The sequence below is a fragment of the Panthera pardus genome, unplaced genomic scaffold, assembly GCF_024362965.1.
Source record: "Panthera pardus isolate Hobbes unplaced genomic scaffold, ASM2436296v1 HiC_scaffold_9, whole genome shotgun sequence".
NCBI classification, from domain to species: Eukaryota; Metazoa; Chordata; class Mammalia; order Carnivora; family Felidae; genus Panthera; species Panthera pardus.
Genome location: NW_026527024.1, coordinates 2,249,230 through 2,266,336, shown reverse-complemented (window position 1 = coordinate 2,266,336; position 17,107 = coordinate 2,249,230). Strand labels below are relative to the sequence as shown.

At 55.4% G+C, this 17,107-nt stretch overlaps 1 protein-coding gene across 3 annotated transcripts in view; it reads left to right on the top strand.

Moving 5' to 3' along the window:
- The first annotated feature begins 10,043 nt into the window (after positions 1–10,043).
- SMARCD3 (SWI/SNF related, matrix associated, actin dependent regulator of chromatin, subfamily d, member 3) overlaps positions 10,044–17,107 on the top strand; it is a 30,131-nt gene continuing 23,067 nt past the window's right edge. Inside the window, exons 1-2 of one of the 3 annotated variants that reach the window (XM_019424810.2) lie at positions 10,044–10,140; positions 11,999–12,139. In XM_019424810.2, coding sequence (XP_019280355.2) covers positions 12,101–12,139 — 39 coding nt within the window. In that variant the 5' untranslated portion in view covers positions 10,044–10,140; positions 11,999–12,100. Of the gene's footprint in view, positions 10,141–11,998; positions 12,140–17,107 lie in introns of those variants that run through there. The other 2 variants (XM_019424811.2, XM_053898751.1) reach the window with 2 other exon arrangements.

The window sequence follows — 17,107 nt, the reverse complement described above, 5'->3', positions numbered from 1 at the left end:
TCATTAACTTTCTTCAATTAAACCTTCTTTCTGTGCCGTATACTTCCTGCTGGTGGCCTCACTGATCCTGGGACCTTTAAGTAATTCACCTTCACTGAAGCATAAAGTTCGTGGTGGGAGGAAATGGTGAGAAATGAAGTTGTACAGGGAGGGTGGTCAATTATGAGAAGCTTTGTGCACTGGGATCCTGTAAGCTTCACGAGGCATTGAGCAAACTATCTAACCTCTTTGTGCCTCTGTTTCACCGCCTGTAAAATAAGGACGATGACAGGATGTATCTTTCGGATGACCGTGAAACATTGAAAAGGGTGCCTGGCACAGAAAGTGATCAACAGCATCAGGGACAGTGATGCACTGCAAGGTTTTAAGCAAGGAAGTGACCAGGTCAGATGTGGTGATCCAAAAAACTGTTCTGGGGGAAATGTGGAGAAGACATGGGGTTTGTAAGTGACCAGGTGGAGTGGAGCAAGACTGGAGGCAAGAACACCAGTAACGAGACTACTGCAACGGTCTTAGCAAAATACATACATACATATATACATACATACATACATAATAAAATTGAGAAGATGTACCATCCAAAAAAGAGACCAAGAAAGAAAAAGATACAGAATACAAGAAATGGGACTTCTGGCACAAGATCCGGGACCTTTAGGTAGTTCAGTTTTGCGAAAGCATAACGTGCAAGGTGAGGGTGATGGTAGAGATGTACCCCCTCCCGCTCCAGACCGACAGCGACTGAGTTCAGGAGAGAATCCTCCTAGCTTGCTGTCACTCTCTCCGGCACCCCTGAAGTCTTCATTCTCGATACCTTGGATGTCCACATAGAGGAAACTTCCAGCACCCTGGCCTCCGTTTCTTACGCTTCTCCTCCTCCGGTGACACTGTCCTCTATCCCCTGCCTCAGCCACTCATTTTCATAGTCTTACCCTAGGCCTCATTGTTACCAATAACTGCAGCCTTCCCGTGCCTCAATCACCATCCATATCTTCTTCTCTGCTCACTCCTGCAAAGTCTTCTCCCCCGTCCTCAACATCAGCCGATGAGCGTGCCCCCTACGTCACCGAGGAAATAGCAGCAGTGAGCAGAGAGCTCCCGTAGGCCCCCGCAACTGCCTGGCCCCCGCAACTACCAGCCTCTGGGCCTCTATGCTCCTTCTCCCCTTCCGTTCTCTGCCGGCTCGTCCCAGAGACCCCGATTTAATGTGCTGAGCGCGGCCTCGGTCTGGGGACCTTGAAACGCTCCCCGGATGATTTTAACGTACATCCCACGTTGAAAACTGCCACTGAGGATAAATGGCCCGTGCTCTCCCCCTTGAGCTGCTCGAGCAGATTGCTCCAGGAGTCTTTCTCTCCCTCCGAGCATCGTTGGTTCCCCCCCCTCTGCTTGCTCTTTCCTCCCAGCTACAAACATGCTGCTGATTCCTCCAATTTAGGGAAAAACTTCTCCACCCCACTTCTTCCTCCAATTACTGCCCCACTTTTCTACTCCCCTTCGCGACGCATTTCTCTAAAGGGTTGTCTGTATTTGTGTCTGTAATTCCTTTTCTCCCGTTGGCTCTCCAGGCTTTGCCCTGCGGCCCTGCCAAAGCTCTTGTCGTCAAGTTCGCCAATGGCTGCTTCACTGCTGTAGCCTATGGCCGATTCCCAGGCTTCCACTTGAGGGGTCATCCACATATCCGACCCAACCGATCACTCCTTTCGCCCTAGAATGCTTCCTCGACTCGGCTTCCAGGACACCACACGCTTCCTGCTTTCCTCCTGATTCGGGATGAACGCATCTCAGCATCCTCCCGGCTCGCCCCTCACGGGGGTTGCTCGGCATGGCAGCCACATGGGTCCATCCTGTCTGTCCTTGCTCAAATCCTCCAGCGGTTTCCCATCTCGTTCAGAGTAGGACACAAAGTCCTCAAAACAGCCCACAAGGCCCTGCGTGCCTCACCCTCCCCCATACACGCAGGTGCCAGGACCTCCGGGACCTCGGCACCCTCCAGCTGCATTGCAGCCTCCTCTAACACACCAGACCCGTAAATCCAGGGACTGTTCACTTGGTGTCCCCCTCCCTTCAAGGCAAACTTCTCATCTCCCTTCTCTGCTGTTTTTTTTTTTTTTTTAATTAACCTTTTTTTTTTTTAAGTAAGCCGTACGCCCAATGTGGGGCTCGAACTCACAACCCCAAGGTCAAGAGTCGCATGCTCTCCCAAGTGAGTCAGCCAGGCGCCCCTGAACTTTTTATTTCGGGATAATCGTACATTCACATGAAGTTGTAAAGCAATAAGGCAGAGAGGCCCCGTGTATTCCTCCTCCGGTTTTCCCCGATGGTAACATCTTGCACGACAGGTACAATGTGACCACGAGGCTATCACTGTGGTAGGGTTGTATTCGTTGCCGGTGGCTACTGTAACAATTATCACCAACTGGGTGACTTAAAACAATAGCGATTTGTTCTCCCACAGTTCCGGAGGCCAGAACTTCTAAATCGAGGTTTAGGCAGCGCCCTACTCCCTCCAGAGGCTCTAGGGGAGAATCCGTCCCTTGCTTTGTCCAGCTTCTGGTGGCCGCTCTGCCCCATCTCTCTCTCTCTCCAGCTTCACATCACTTTCTCCTGTGTGTGCGTGCAGTCTCCTGCCTCCCTCTTATAAGGTCACTTGTGATGACGTTTAGAGCTCACAGGATAATCCCGGATAATCTCCCCATCTCAAGATCCTTAATCTAATTACCTCCGCAAAGATCTTTTCTCCTAATAAGGTAACACTGACAAGTTCTGAGCGTTAGGGTATGGACATGTCTGGGAGCTGCCATCAGCCTAGCCCGACCGTGCAGATGTGGAACATTCCTGGCATCTCAGAACTCCTCAAATTGCCTTTTGAGTGTTGAATTTTGTCAAATGCTTTTTCTTTCCTTTTTTTTTCATTTTTCAAAAATGTTTATTTATGTATTTTGAGAGAGAGAGAGAGAGAGAGAGAGAGCCAGCGTGTGCATGAGCAGGGGAGGAGCAGAGAGAGAGAGAGAGAAAATCCCAAGCAGGCTCCCCATGTCAGCACAGATCCCAACTCGGGGCTCGATCTCGTGAACCATGAGATCATGACTTGAGCCAAAATCCAGAGTCAGACACTTAAGCAACTGAACCACCCAGGCGCCCCATTAAAAGCTTTTTCTGCATCAATTGATGTGATTATGTGATTTTTTTTTTCTTCTTTAGCTTGTTAATAGGGTAGATTACATTGATTGATCTCTGAATATTGAACCAGCCCCAGAGGCCTGGGATGAACATCCCACGTACTTTTCTTCCCTGTGGTCCATTTCTCCCATTTGAAGGTAAACTCTAAATGGGGACAAACCTTCTGGTTCCTTCTGTTCATTGCGGTCTCCCGGTACCTGAACACTGCCAGGCAAGGGGTAAGCACTCAGTACCTGTTCGGTGAGTGAATAAAAGAACAGTAGCGAGGTGAAGGGAATTCCCCAGATTATATTCAAAGGAGATCCCAAGATAACAGCTGCAGGCAGCCGGCCCAGACCCAAATAGGTCAGAAGGCTCCAGAAGAGCCTGTTGAATCTGATGCCCTGAGAGGGCATTTAGATAGTCAGCAGAGACTTGGGCTGGGTTTATAAGTACACAGAAAGCTAAGGAAACAAACAAACAAGAATTCTTTTTTAAAGAGATCGTTATTACCGTCGTATATCCATACCATGGAATACTATTCCCAACAGCAGTAAGCCATCAAGCCACAAGAAGAAGATATGAATGGGGGAACCTTAAGTGCATATTACTCTGTGAAAGAAGCCAGTCTGAAAAGGCTACATATTGCACGCTTCTACGTACGTGGCATTCTGGAAAAGACAAAACTGTGGCGATCAGGGGTCGTGGGGAGGGAGAGAGGGAAGACAGCACCCCGAGGATTCTCGGGGCAGTGAAATTATTGTGTCCGACAGCATAATGGTAGATACGTGTCGTTATACATTTGTCCAAATCCATAGAATGTACGACACTGAAAGCGAGCCCTAACGTAGGCAGTGGACTTGGGTGATAATGACATGTCAGTGTAGGTTTGTTGACTATAACAAATGTACCGCTCTGGTAGGGGGGTGGATTGGGGGGAGGAGACAGGGGTATAGGGGAGTTCTCTGTACTTTCCACTCAATTTTACTGTGAAACTAAAATTACTCTAAGAAATAGTCTGGTTTTTTTTCATTAAAAATTTTTTTAATGTTTATTTATTTTTGAGAGAGAGAGACAGAGTGAGTGGAGGAGGGGCAGAGAGAGAGGGAGACCCAGAATCCAAAGCAGCCTCCAGGCTCTGAGATACTCGCACAGAGCCCGATGCGGGGCTTGAACTCACGAACCGTGAGATCGTGACCTGAGCCGAAGTCAGACGCCTAACTGACTGAGCCACCCAGACGCCCTAGGAGGACTCTTTAAGAAAAGAAAAACACTGGGGTGGCTGGGTGACTCAGTCGGTTGGGCACCCTACTTCGGCTCCAGTCATGATCTCACGGTTTGTGGGTTCAAGCCCACATTAGTCTCCTTGCTGACAGCTTGAGCCTGGAGCCTGCTTTAGATTCTGTGTCTCCCTCTCTCTCTGTCCCTCCCCCACTTGTGCTCTGTCTCTCAAAAATAAATAAAAATATTAAAAAAAAAAAGAAGAAGAAAAGAAAAGAAAAAAGGAAAGAAAAGCACCAAATCAGAAATAAATCTGAGTCAATCTTAGAGCCATTTCTGCACTCTTTGCACCTTCCCTGTCCTGAGCTGAGGGTATGGGGGACACTGAAAGGGGGAGGTGAAAACCTGTGTCCTGAAAACCTGCGAGGAGAGCCTGGGAGCTCGAGGACATGCAATCGTCCTTGCTGGCACCTACCGGCCCCGGGACACAGCCCAGACTCCCGGGCAAGCTTGTTCCTTTGCGGCCTTGTCTTTCAGCTCACCCGGGCTCCGGGTCAGTCCACGGGCATGCCTTGCACACTCACCCTGCCAGGCTGGGGCTCCGGCTACTCCTTGCCTGGCGGGCCCTCTTCTCCCTTGCTGTTCACAGGTAAACGACTGGATGGCCCGGCCAAACTCAACCCCCTGGCTGCCTGCTCCGTGAAATGTCCACAAACCCTCCGGTTTCTGCCCTGCTTCCCCAGAGCCGCCTGCAGGGGCAGGAAGAAGCCCGAAGGACATGCGTTCGAATCCCAGCTCAGACATGTCTCTTGACCTCCCTGAGCTCCATGTTATATCATGTGTAAATCTGAATAATTGTTTCCTTCTTGCAGGGCTGCTGGAAACTCAAACACCCTATGTAGTTTTTTTTTTTAATTTTTTTTTTAACGTTTATTTATTTTTGGGACAGAGAGAGACAGAGCATGAACGGGGGAGGGGCAGAGAGAGAGGGAGACACAGAATCGGAAGCAGGCTCCAGGCTCTGAGCCATCAGCCCGGAGCCTGACGCGGGGCTCGAACTCACGGACCGGGAGATCGTGACCTGAGCCAAAGTCGGACGCTCAACCGACTGAGCCACCCAGGCGCCCCCACCCTATGTAGTTTTAAGAGGGAGGGGCGCCAGCAGGGGAGAGAGGCAGAGGGAGAGGGAAAGAGAATCTTAAGCAGGTTCCACGCTGCTCGGCATGCAGCCCATCCCACAGCCCTGGGGTCATGACCTGAGCCCACATTAAGAGTCCGATGCTCAACGGACTGAGCCACCCAGGCACCCCTATTTTTTTTTAATTTTTAAAAATGATTTTATTTTTGAGACAGAGAGAGACAGAGCATGAGCAGGGGAGGGGCAGAGAGAGAGGGAGACACAGAATCCTGGACTCAGGCTCCAGGCTCTGAGCTGTCAGCACAGAGCCCGTCGCGGGGCTCAAACCCACGAACCGTGAGATCATGACCTGAGCCGAAGTCGGGCGCCCAACCGACTGAGCCACCCAGGCGTCCCCAGGCACCCCTATTTTTATTCTTATTTATCTATTTGTAATTGAGGTATAACCGACAATAACATTATCTTAGTTTCATTGTACAATGTAATGATCGGATAAGGATCGCCATGATGAGTGTAGTTAACGCTGATCACCTCACATCCTTACAAACCTTGTCTTTCTTCAGATGAGACTTTTAAGATCTACTCTCTTAACAAGTTTCAAATATGCAATACAGTATTTTTAACTATGGTCCATCCCCGGAACTCTTGTCATCCGGAAAAACAGAGACTCAGTCCCCATGAAATACTAACTCCCCAGCCCCCTGTCCCCACCTCCCCCCCCCCCCACAATCTCCATTCTTCTTTCTGTCCCCTCCAGCGTTGGGAGTGGCCCCTGTGATTGCACTTATGCCTCGCATCTGGCTCAGCGAATTGTTCACCTGGATTAATCCCCTCTTTCATCCCTGTCCCGCAGAGCCTCACACAGTGCTGGGCACGCCCAAGGACAAGCTCGAGGCAGAAATGCAAAACAAGTGACAGAAATGAACAGATAAAGAGTCCCACACTGGCTCATGACCCAAGGCACACAGATTTGTGGCCTGATTTCACACAGTGGGTGCTCAAGTCTAATTTGAAAGTACGAATGATGATAGAGGTGATTTTTGTAAACTTTCACTTCCGAATTCCAGAGCCGCAAAAGAACACACAGTGGAGAGTAAGTCTTCCTCTACCCATCCCGCCCCCCCCACCTCCTCACCAGGGACCAGTTCCTTTTGTACCCTTTCCAGAGGACTGTGCGTGTGTGTGCGCGCGCACGCACACACACACGCACGCACACACACACACACACAGCTTGCTTTACACACTGTTCTGCACGTCTCGATTTTTTTCACTCACCTTATCTCTGAGATCCTGCTCTATCGGTATATGGAGTGCTTCCCCATTGTTTGATAGCATTCACGGAATGATGTATTTATCTTGTCACCTGTTTATCCTGTCTCTTATCGCCTGTTTACACCTGTCACACAATTTATTTAATCTGTCGCCTATTGGCGAGCATTTAGGTAGTTCCAAATTCTTGCTATACAGGCAATGCCGCAGGGACGGCCGGGCCTCACAAATGGCTGGCTTTCACCCCTTACCTCTAGCGCTGTCTAAGCCAGCCTCTGGCTCAGTCTCCCCCCGGCCTCCCAGGTCCCCAGTGCCAGCCCCTTCTGCAGCCATAGACCTGTCGGCCTGAAGCCTCCTCCAAACATTTGCTGGACCTTCCTCTGCACCAGGCCTGGGTTGGGCCAACGAGTACCAGTCCCACCCTCCTGGAGCTCACCGTCCAGAAGGAGGGATGGACAAGGGCCCAGTGACTTAAGAACAAGGTGCTAAGCACTGGGATAGAGACATACCCTGCCCACCTGGGAAGTCAGAAAGAAGGGCCATGGGCTTGACTTTTGATGACTTTATCCCCCACGGACAGACTGTGAGTGGGAGGAGGAAAGGGGGAGGTGCAGGGGTGGGTACAGGGCCAGAAGAGGCGGGACCATCCACCTGGCTCCTCTGCCTGTCCCCTCTGGCCAGGCCTAGGCCAGTGCTCCGCCTGCCTGCCCGATGCTTCCCCTATTTGTGTCCTGGTTGCCTGCCCTCCCTCTGGGGGCCTCCTCTGGTGACCCCCTCCCCCAACACACATACCCTCATGTCAGGACCTGGTCACCTTGCCTGACCTTCAGAACGAACTACCTACCCCATCAGAAGGGCTTCTTCTTCTTCTTCTTCTTCTTCTTCTTCTTCTTCTTCTTCTTCAGTTTATTTATTTTGAGAGAGAGCAAGAGAGAATAGGGGAGGGGCAGAGAGAGAGGGAGGAAGACAGAGAGAGAGAGAGAAAGAGAATCCCAAGCAGGCTCCATGCCATCAGCACAGAGCCCGATGTGGAGCTCGAACCCACAAACTGTGAGATCATGACCGGAGCCGAGATCAAGAGTCGGAGGCTCAACCGATTGAGCCGTCCAGGACCCCTCAGAAGGGTTTATTCTGCCAAGTTAGTAGCTGGTGTTGGTGGGAGAGGAGAGAGCTGGAGGGCAGGCGGATGTGTACTGCCTCTAAATAGACTCCTGTCTGCCCAAGGGGGTGAAGTCTGGGTCATGGGAAGTCTTTCAGGCCCCCTCAGATCCCACTATCCAGACAGCTTTCCATCCCTCCCAACCCCAAGTCATTGGGCAAATCCTCCCCACCTCAAACTATCCCCTCCTCTCCTTTCCCTGCATTTCCAAGCATCCCTTGTTAAGAGATAAATGTTCCTAGGAAGGACAGCATGGAGTTGTCAGCAGGAATACGTCTGATCGAGAGCATTAAGTAAGCAAATTTGGGTAAGAAGGCCACCATGGGTCCTTTAGCAGCCAAAGATCTGAGGTGCTCTGGGGAAGGGTCTTGAAAATAGAGTCACAGGGGCTGGGGAGGATCAAGCATGGCTTTCCAGGGCTGAGCTGGAGTATGTTTCTGTCCAGTTTAGTATCGACATGGTTTGTTTATTTTTTTAAATGTTCATTTGTTTATCTAGAGAGAGAACGCCAGAAGGAAAGGGGCAGAGAGAGAGAGGGAGACAAGAGAATCCCAAGTCTGGGCTGTCAGCGTGGAGCCCAATGCACGGCTCATTCCCATGAACCCATGAACCCAGAGATCATGACCTGAGCCGAAATCGAGAATTGGACGCTTAACAAATTGAGCCACCAGGCACCCTTAATGGCAACACGTTTTAAAGGGGGTGTAAAAGCAACATTATTCACAGTAGTCAAAAGTGGAAGCAACCGAATTATCCATGGGCAGATGAATGGATACACAAAATGTGGTTGATACACATATACGGTGTATATATCGTGTATATATCCATACAGCAGAGTCTCATTCAGCCGGAAAAGGAAGGAAATTTTGACACCTTGAGGGGTCAGCCTCGAGGACGTTATGCCCAGTGAAATAAGCCAGGCACAAAAGGGCAAATACCGTATGAAGGTTTTTATACGATGGGCCTTGAGCCATCAGATTCATAGAAACAGAACGCAGAACGGCGGGTGCCCAAGGGCCGGGGATAGAGAATGGAGAGTCATTGCTTAATGCGTAGAGTTTCAGTTTTCTAAGTGAAAAAGCTCAGAGATCGTCTGCACAGCAAAGTGAAAACACTTTACAGCTTTGAACGATATACTTCAAAGCGGTTAAGATGGCAAATTTTGTGTTTTAATATAATTGGGAAAAAAGTTTTAAGTAAAAAAGGAAAACATAACAACAGCAACAACAACAACAACAACAACAACAACAACAACAACAAAAGTGGAGGTGGAAAAGCCTCCAAGCCCGCTCCTCTCCGGGGCGGTGCAGGCCCCTGCAGCCCTGGGGGCCCCGGATCCCCAAATGCCCACAGTGTGAGAGGAGTGGCCCCGATGGGGCCAGGCTAGGCATCTGGGGAAGAGGCGAGACTCTGAGGGGACAGGTCTCCACCTCCACCTGGGCCTCAATCACAGCTCTTCCTGGTAGGCGGGTGGGCAGGACCCTGACCCCAAAAGTCCCTACCTGCTGGCTCCGCCACGCAGAGGCTCCCACTGCCTCGGACCTTGGCTCAGGCTCTCTGAGGCTCATCCCTCTCAGCAGGGAAGAGTTGAGCCCCTACGGTAGGCCAGGCACTGTGCTAGGTGCCACTGGTGGTTCGAGGACGACTCCTGGGAGACCCCACGGGGTGACGAGAGTCCGCTCATCTGAGTGGATGTGGGGCGAGGGCTTGTGCATAAAGGTAGGCGGAGGTGTCATCAGTCAGTGTCTGGCCCTGAACCTTGAGTGGAACCGAACCACTACTCCCCGCTCGCCGCGCCCCCATCCCCCCCTTCCAGGGAGGTGTTTGTGTGTGTGCAAATGTGTCTGTGAGCCTGTGTGACCCAGAGCAGGTAATGTCTGCCGTCACTTAGGCTGCTGACCGTCTGTGTCAATCCGCGGGCGCGTAGGTGCATCTACAGACCTAAGGCTCCTCTGTGCACAGGCTGAGAATCACAATGAACTTGGCCGGGGCGCGAGCGTGGCGATCGCACGTTCGCCTGGATGGGGCGACGCTGCCTGCTCTGATCCCTAACTCATTATTAAGCTCCTCGCTCTTTGCAGACGCTCCCTGCGCCTCCCCCGCTCCGGGCTGCAGCGGCGCAGGCGCCGGGCCGAGCCGAGCGCCGAGCGGGGAGCGGGCGGCTGTGCTCCGGGCCGGGGTCCCGGGGGAGCAGGTGAGCGACCCGCGCCGCGCGGCCCCCAGGCCCTTGCGGAGACGCCGCCCGGCCGCGCTGCGCCGGCGCCCCCGCCTTCCCTGCCTGGCAGCACCCGTCCTGCCTCTGTTGGCATCATCCCTCCTCCCCCCTGCCTGGCATCCCTCCTCCCCCCTGCCTGGTATCTCCTCTGCTCCCGCCTGCCTGGCATCCCTCCTCCTCCCTGCCTGGCATCCTCCTCCCCCCTGTCTGGCGTCTCCCCCTGTCTGACAGCCCCCTCCACCGCCCCCCCCCCCCGGCCTCTCCCCATTCTCCTCCCTGCCTGGCATCTCTCTGGTCTCCCCCCCTGCCTGGCATCTTCCTTCTTATCCCTGCCTGGCACCTTCCCCTTACCTGGCGCCTTCCCCTTACCTGGCACTCCCCCTCCCTGCCTGGCATCGTCATCCCCTCCTCCTTTCCTGATCTCTCCCCCCACCCCTGACTCTCTTCCTCCCCCTGCCTGGCACCTCCCCCACCCCGAGTCGGGTATCTGTCTCTTCCTCCTCCCCCCTTCCTCGCACCTCTCCCATGGCTCCCATCTTACCTCCTCTCTAATACTCCCCCCCCCACCCCGCCCCGCCTGGCATCTTTCCCTCCTTCTGTACCTGGTTCCTTCCCATCCTCCCTCCACCTGCATGCCCCCTCCTTCTCTTTGCCTGGCACTCTCCTGCCTGGTACCTTCCTCTCCTCCCTCATGTCTGGCACCTACTCCTCCCCCTCGCCTGTCACCTCCTCCCTGCCGAGCATGTTGCCATCCTGCTCCTGCCTGGCACCCTCTCCCTCCTACCCACTCCCCTGCCTGGCACCTTCCCTCCTTCCCCTCTGCCTGGCACCTCCCCACCTCTCCCCTGCCTGGCACCTCCCCACCTCTCCCCTGCCTGGTACCTCCCCTCTTCCCCCCTGCCTGGCACCTTCCCTCCTTCCCCTCTGCCTGGCACCTCCCCTCCTTCCCCTGCCTGGCACCTCCCCTGTCTCCACTTGGCATCCCGCCTGGACACCCCTCTCCCACCCAGGCTGTCCCTCTGTCTTCAGCCTTCCTGTAAGGCACCTCCCCCCAGCCCTGAGCCGGTAACCTCTCTCCCAGGGGCATCTTCTTCCTCTCATGACTTGTCCTGCCTCCTCACACTTGTCAGAGTCGCCTCCTGGCCAACACCACCTACGTGTGACCCTGAACCGCTCTCAAGCCCCCCGACCCCATACCTATAGCACTGCCTTTTCCTCGTTCCCCACACCCCCCCTGCTCAAGGACTCCAGTTCACAAAGCGGGTTCCGACGCCAGCCTGTGGCCTTCCTGCTTGTGCAGGAGGGTGGGACCAGGAAAGCTGTGCACCCGGGGAGAGGCCAGCATGAGCAGAGCGGGCAGGTCACGAACAGGCCTTCTCTACCTGCCCACCACCCTCAGACTCCCTCAGATGTCCCTGGGCTCCAGAAGCCATCCAGGTCCCATCCAGGCCTCCGGGTCGTGCCCTATGCCTCTGATGCCTGGCTCCCCCACTCCCCGTTCGCTGCCTGTGGCCACCCTGTTGTCCCCCAAACTGGCCTCCCCTGCCGGGCCTGGGTCTTGCCTGGGTTCTCTGCTCTGCTCTGTCCTAGCTCAGTCCTGCAAAACCTGGTCTCTGCCGACTGCTTCCTGCTCTCACACTGCTCCCACTTGCCTGTCACCTCCGTCCTGGTCCCTTTCTGCACACCTCCTGTTCTCTTTCTCAGACCTCCTTGTCACAGACTGTGGTCCACCCAGCTGGCCCCCTCAGACTCCCTCATCAGCCCTCAGAGGTCCATTTGGACTCTGCCTTTGGGGCTCAGGGTCTGGGCCACCCCTCCCACTGCCCTCTCCTTTCAGATTCTCCTCACAATGGCCCTTGGTGCTGCAGGTGCAGTGGGCTCTGGGCCCGGGCACCGAGGGGGCACTGGATGACTCCCCCGCTGCAGGACCCCGCCACCTATGACTCCAGGCCTTCAGCACCCACCCGCCGTGGTACAGGTAGGCGTTGCCCCCTCCAAACCCAGGAGCAGGAGCCCTGGGACCCCCCTGAGAGGTGTTGGCTCTTGGCCTCCAATCTTACCCCGAGGCCGCCTCTTGGCACTTTGGCCCCGAGCCAGACCCGTGACAGTGCTTCTTGTCACCCCCTCCCACTGCTGCGGCCACTCCCCAGACCCTGGTGACATCTCCTTCCACCCTTCCGCCGCCTCTTCTGAGCGCCCTCACTTCCTGGCTCCCCGCTCCTGCCTTTCAAAGCCAGTCTGAGCCAGGAACCAGTGAGCCCGAAACCAGCTTTTGGTTCAGGTGAAAGTGGTCTGGGGCTCTGGTTTCTTTCACTTCCTCCTCACCCACAGACACGCTGCCCCACCTCCTCTGTGCTCAGCCGTGTGTGTGCTCGTGCACGCACATGCACACCGTGTGCACACATGCTCTCTGCTAGCTGGGAGGGGCCTGCTTCTGCCCGACACGCCGGGGCTGTAGAAAACGAATTCCGGACATGCGGTGGCCACCCTCTACACGGCTTCCAGAACCCCGGCGGGGGTTTGTTCCCGGCGGGAGGGGGTGGCTGCGGCAGCCTGTGGTGTGGCCTCAGTAGGCGGGCCTCAAGCGCACAGGGACTCCAGGCCCCTTGCACGTGAGTTGGACCTTCTTGAGCCTCCTCTTGGCAGAGCGCGAGGAGGCTGGCCTGGCTCCTGGTCCGGGAGGCCTGCGGTTCTGGTCTGAGTCCTTCCCGCCCAGCCCCCCACCCGCCATTCTGAACACCTCACCAGTGGGAGTCCCCTGTGACAGGCTGGGCGTCGTGGGGCCCTGGGAGTGTTAGGGACTTAGTCCTGGCCCTCAGGAACCATAATCCGGCAGGAGGAATGGACTTAGGGGGTCCCGAGGGAAGTGCCCAGCAGACAGCTCAGGCCTCAGGCCCGTGAGGAGGGGGAAGGCCTTGAAAGGAACAATTTGAAGTGGGCTTTCAGAGATCCGGGGGGGTGGGTGTAATGAGGGTGCCTTCCTCAGCTCCTCCCTCAGAAGCAGCGGACGAACTTACTCTCCTGCCTGGGCTGTTCTGAAGGTCAGGGCAGCCCGTTCCCCTCCCCCCTTCCCCCCCCCTTTGCCGCAGGCCCAGAACGGTGCTGTCACCGGCTGCCGGGGGAGCCTGGTGCTGTCACCCAGTGCTGGTCGCTGTGGAAACAAATGCAATGCTGTGCAGGAAAGTCAAGCCCCCAAACAAAGGTCCTGCCCCTTGCCCCACAACCTAACCACTGCCTTGTGTTAAGCGTGGGCCTGTTCCCCCAGCTAGCAGGGCTTGGCTTTTTCATGCAGAATCCTAAAGAAAAGGTGAACCCTCATGCATTTTCGGGGCAACTCTAAAGTTGTCTGAGGCTGTCTGAGGGTGGAGGCCTGCCTAGTAGATGGGGCTGATGGGGGGGGCAGCTGGGGTCCCCGGGAGGTACACCACAGCCAGGTCCCTGCGTGGCGAGTCCTTGTACATCATGGCTGGTCTGGGGTACGCTGAGCTAAGCCTTAACGGGGCTCTCCAACAGAGAGAGCTGGGTTGTTCTAGACCCAGCCTGAAGGAGGTGATCACCCTGAAGGGTGGGCCATTGAAGAGAGGAGGCCTGAGAAGCTGGTGGGTGGGGAGGGTAGGAGGCTGAGTGCTCTGGGTACATCCTAGCAACACGTGGTCCTGGAGCAGCCCGGTCACAAGGAGAATTGAGGGTCCACCCTGAGATTCCTAGGGACTCGGGAGTCCCAACCTGTCTAGGTGACAAAGGGGGTAAGGAGGGAGGTGCTGTGGGAAGTTTCTGGCGTTTTGTTTTAGAGTCACATTCAGCATGTGCTGTCCCAGGCAAGGAGCCGGCTTTGACGCTTGGCGGCTTGGGCACGTGCTGTCATTTGGATGCTGACAGGCCCCGTGCTACCGTCTAGACAGCACGGTCGGCACGAGCCCAGGCGTGCAAGCAGCTGGAGGCTGTCTTTGCCCCGAGCGCTGGCAGCGTGATTGCAGGCGAGAGCTCGTTATTAGCGAGCGTTAAGTGGCGGAGGTAATGAGCTGGAGGTGTCACCGGGAGGGGGTGTCCCGGGAGGAGGTGTCACGAGAGAAGGCTGGGTTACAGACACCCAGGATGAGTGAATGGCCCTCGGGTTTGGCAGGATTCGGAGGCCTCTCAGATCACCGCATCTGGTGGGCGCGCAGCTGAGGGACGCCTGGTGGGGGCCACGGCCGTGTCCCTGGTGTCCCCGTGCGGGTGAGGGGTGTGCAGACCCCCGGTCGCGGATGAGGACCCCGTGGGAGAACAGTTGCCCACCTCAGCCAGGCCCACTCCTTCGTTTGCTTCCCAAGCTGTGAAACCCATTTCTTTGTTACCTAAACTTACGTCCGGGAGATCCGAGAACGTGTCTTACGAGCATGTGTCCCCGCTCATGCCTTTCCCGGAATTTGCACACTTGGATCATCTCCCGTGTCAGCCTTCTTTCCAGACTGAAGAACGTTCTGGGGCCCGGAGCGAGGAGCAGCATGCTGTGGGGAGGGGAGAAAGGCGGGGACAGGAGGACGCCGGAAGGTGGGCCTGTGTTCCACCCCACCCCAGAAAGGGTTGGAGGCAGTTTGCAAAGACACGCGTAGTGAGGAAGGCAGGACGTGGGGACCCGAGGGGCGGGAAAATGTGCTGCAGCCGCAGATAAGGTTAGCGGGCGAGACACAAGCCATGAGGCCCTGGGGCCCCTTCCGCAGTGGGAAAACAGGAGCACTGGTGTCATTCACGCTGCCCAGAGAACCAAACGCCACCGGCTCAGAGACACTGTGATTTGGGGCCGTGAGACCCCAGGAAGTCTCTCCCGTATGATGGCACGAGGGGGACACTGGGTGACCAGAGCTAAGCGATGTCCTCAGCAATACCGCAGGTTTCCCCGGGGCCCAGGCAAAGAGCGACACAACAGCGGGCCGCCATGTAAACATCGCTGATCGTGCTCGATCCCAGCCCGAAGCTAGCACACCCGGAGAAGTGCACTGCACACCTTCAGGTTACACGCTAATGGTCACAACATTTCTGAGAAGCATCCAGCAGCGGGGAGGTCTGTTTAAAATCGGGAATTAAGTCCAGTCACGTTCTTGGGGGAAGCGTAATATCCTTGCAGGAAAACAGAGACCTCCATCCGCACATATGCCCAGCAGGTGAGTCTGGGTACAGGGTGAGACCAGCCACACACCTTACGCCCTAGGTCGCGAACCCACCGAGAAGGAGGCACGCGTGTCTGTTGCGGGCTAGAGAAGGAAGCTTGAACCTGAGTCCTGGATGTAGCGGGCGGACCCTACGCCCTAACTTGGGTTTGCTTACCTAGGGCATAGGAAGGTGCAGACGGGCTCCCTCGGGCCAGTGAATGCACCCACAAGGGAAGGACAGGCTGCAGGGGACGGCCCTGATGTCACCACCCCCGATCCAGGAGAGGAGCTTGTCCAGTAGATGTCAGGCCCCCACCTCATCAGGCAGGGAGCCCCTCCCAAGGAGAAGAGGCCTGGGAGAAGGGGTAAGATTGTTCCAGAGTCTTCTCTCCAGGAGAACAGAGTAGAAGTTTCCTGGTGAACACAAGAAGACAAGAACACAGGGTCCCCTCCACAGTGGGGGTGGGGCCGGCCATATTGCTGAAGCCCTCACCTGGGAGTGACATTTGACCCTCCCCCTTCCTTCTCTCTCTGTTGGAGCAATCACCTCATTTTATTTTATTTTATTTTATTTTATTTTATTTATTTTATTTTATTTTATTTTATGTCCTAGACACATCTCAGTTCTGCCCACCCATTTCTCACGTTGCCACCCTAGTGGGGCCGCTGCTGTCTTCTGCCCGAACCACGGAGATAGACGCCTCAGTTAGCGCCACCCCCCCTTCCCCCTCCACCCCCGCTCAGTCTGGGCCCCTCCCCCCAGCCCCAACCCACCAAGGTGGCCAGAGCTTCCTGCAGCGCGGACCTGATCTCTTCTGTCTTCTGTCTTCATGGGCTTCCGGCACCTGCTGGCACTCAGGGCCTTCGCACATGCTGTTCTCTTTGCCTGCAACACCCTTCCAGCTCCCTTCACCTGCCTGGTTCTGTCCATCCTGCAAGTCTCCACTGGAATGCCACTTCTTCCGGGGAGACTTGCAACCCCCTTCCCCCAATTAGGCATCAAGTCCCACCTCCTTACATCTTCTAGCGTGTACCCCAAATTTAAATGATCCCTGGTAGTGCTCCTTCAGGGCACAGCCTGCATCTGTCTTGTTCAGCACAATGCAGAAAAACACTTTGTGAATGAATGAGGTGGGGACGTGGCAGGGAGGCGGCTCTGACCCGCTGATCTTGACGTGACCCTGAGACCCCTTTGTACCGTTAGCCCTGCCCTCTCTGCACCCCCACAACGCAAGGGTGGGCCTTTCCAGCCTCCCCACCCTGAGCTGCCGACACCTGAGCCGCTCTTGGCCCACAGCTGGGCAGTCCGTCTCCGAAAGGACCTGCTCGCCATGCTCGCAGACACCCCCCCATCTTTAGTGGTTCTTAAAGTGAGGAGAATCTTCCTGCCTGTGACCCTGGCCTTCTCCTTTGGAGTTACAGAGAATAAACCCCTTTCTACCTCCGTGACTTTTGGAGGCAGTTGTCCACACTCCCTGGGTCTGCTGTCAGGAACATCCAGGTCTGGCTTCTTCAAACGTCCCAGACTTGGGGGCTGGGCTCTGCCCCTTGCCAGCTGGGCTGATGTGGGCAGAGGCACTTAGTTCTCCGAGCCTCAGTGTCTCCTCTGTAAGGTAGGACCTAACTCCCCTTCTATAGAGATTCGGTGGGATGCTAAGTACTGAGCACTCGGGTCAAGATCCAGAACGCCGTGAATGTCAGAGAGCCCCTTGTCACCCTCCGGGTTAAAATGTGATGCTCAGTGCTGCCCTCCCCACCAGCACGTCTAGGTGTCCTCTGTAGACCCTGTGACCATGTCTCCCTTGGTTCCAGGC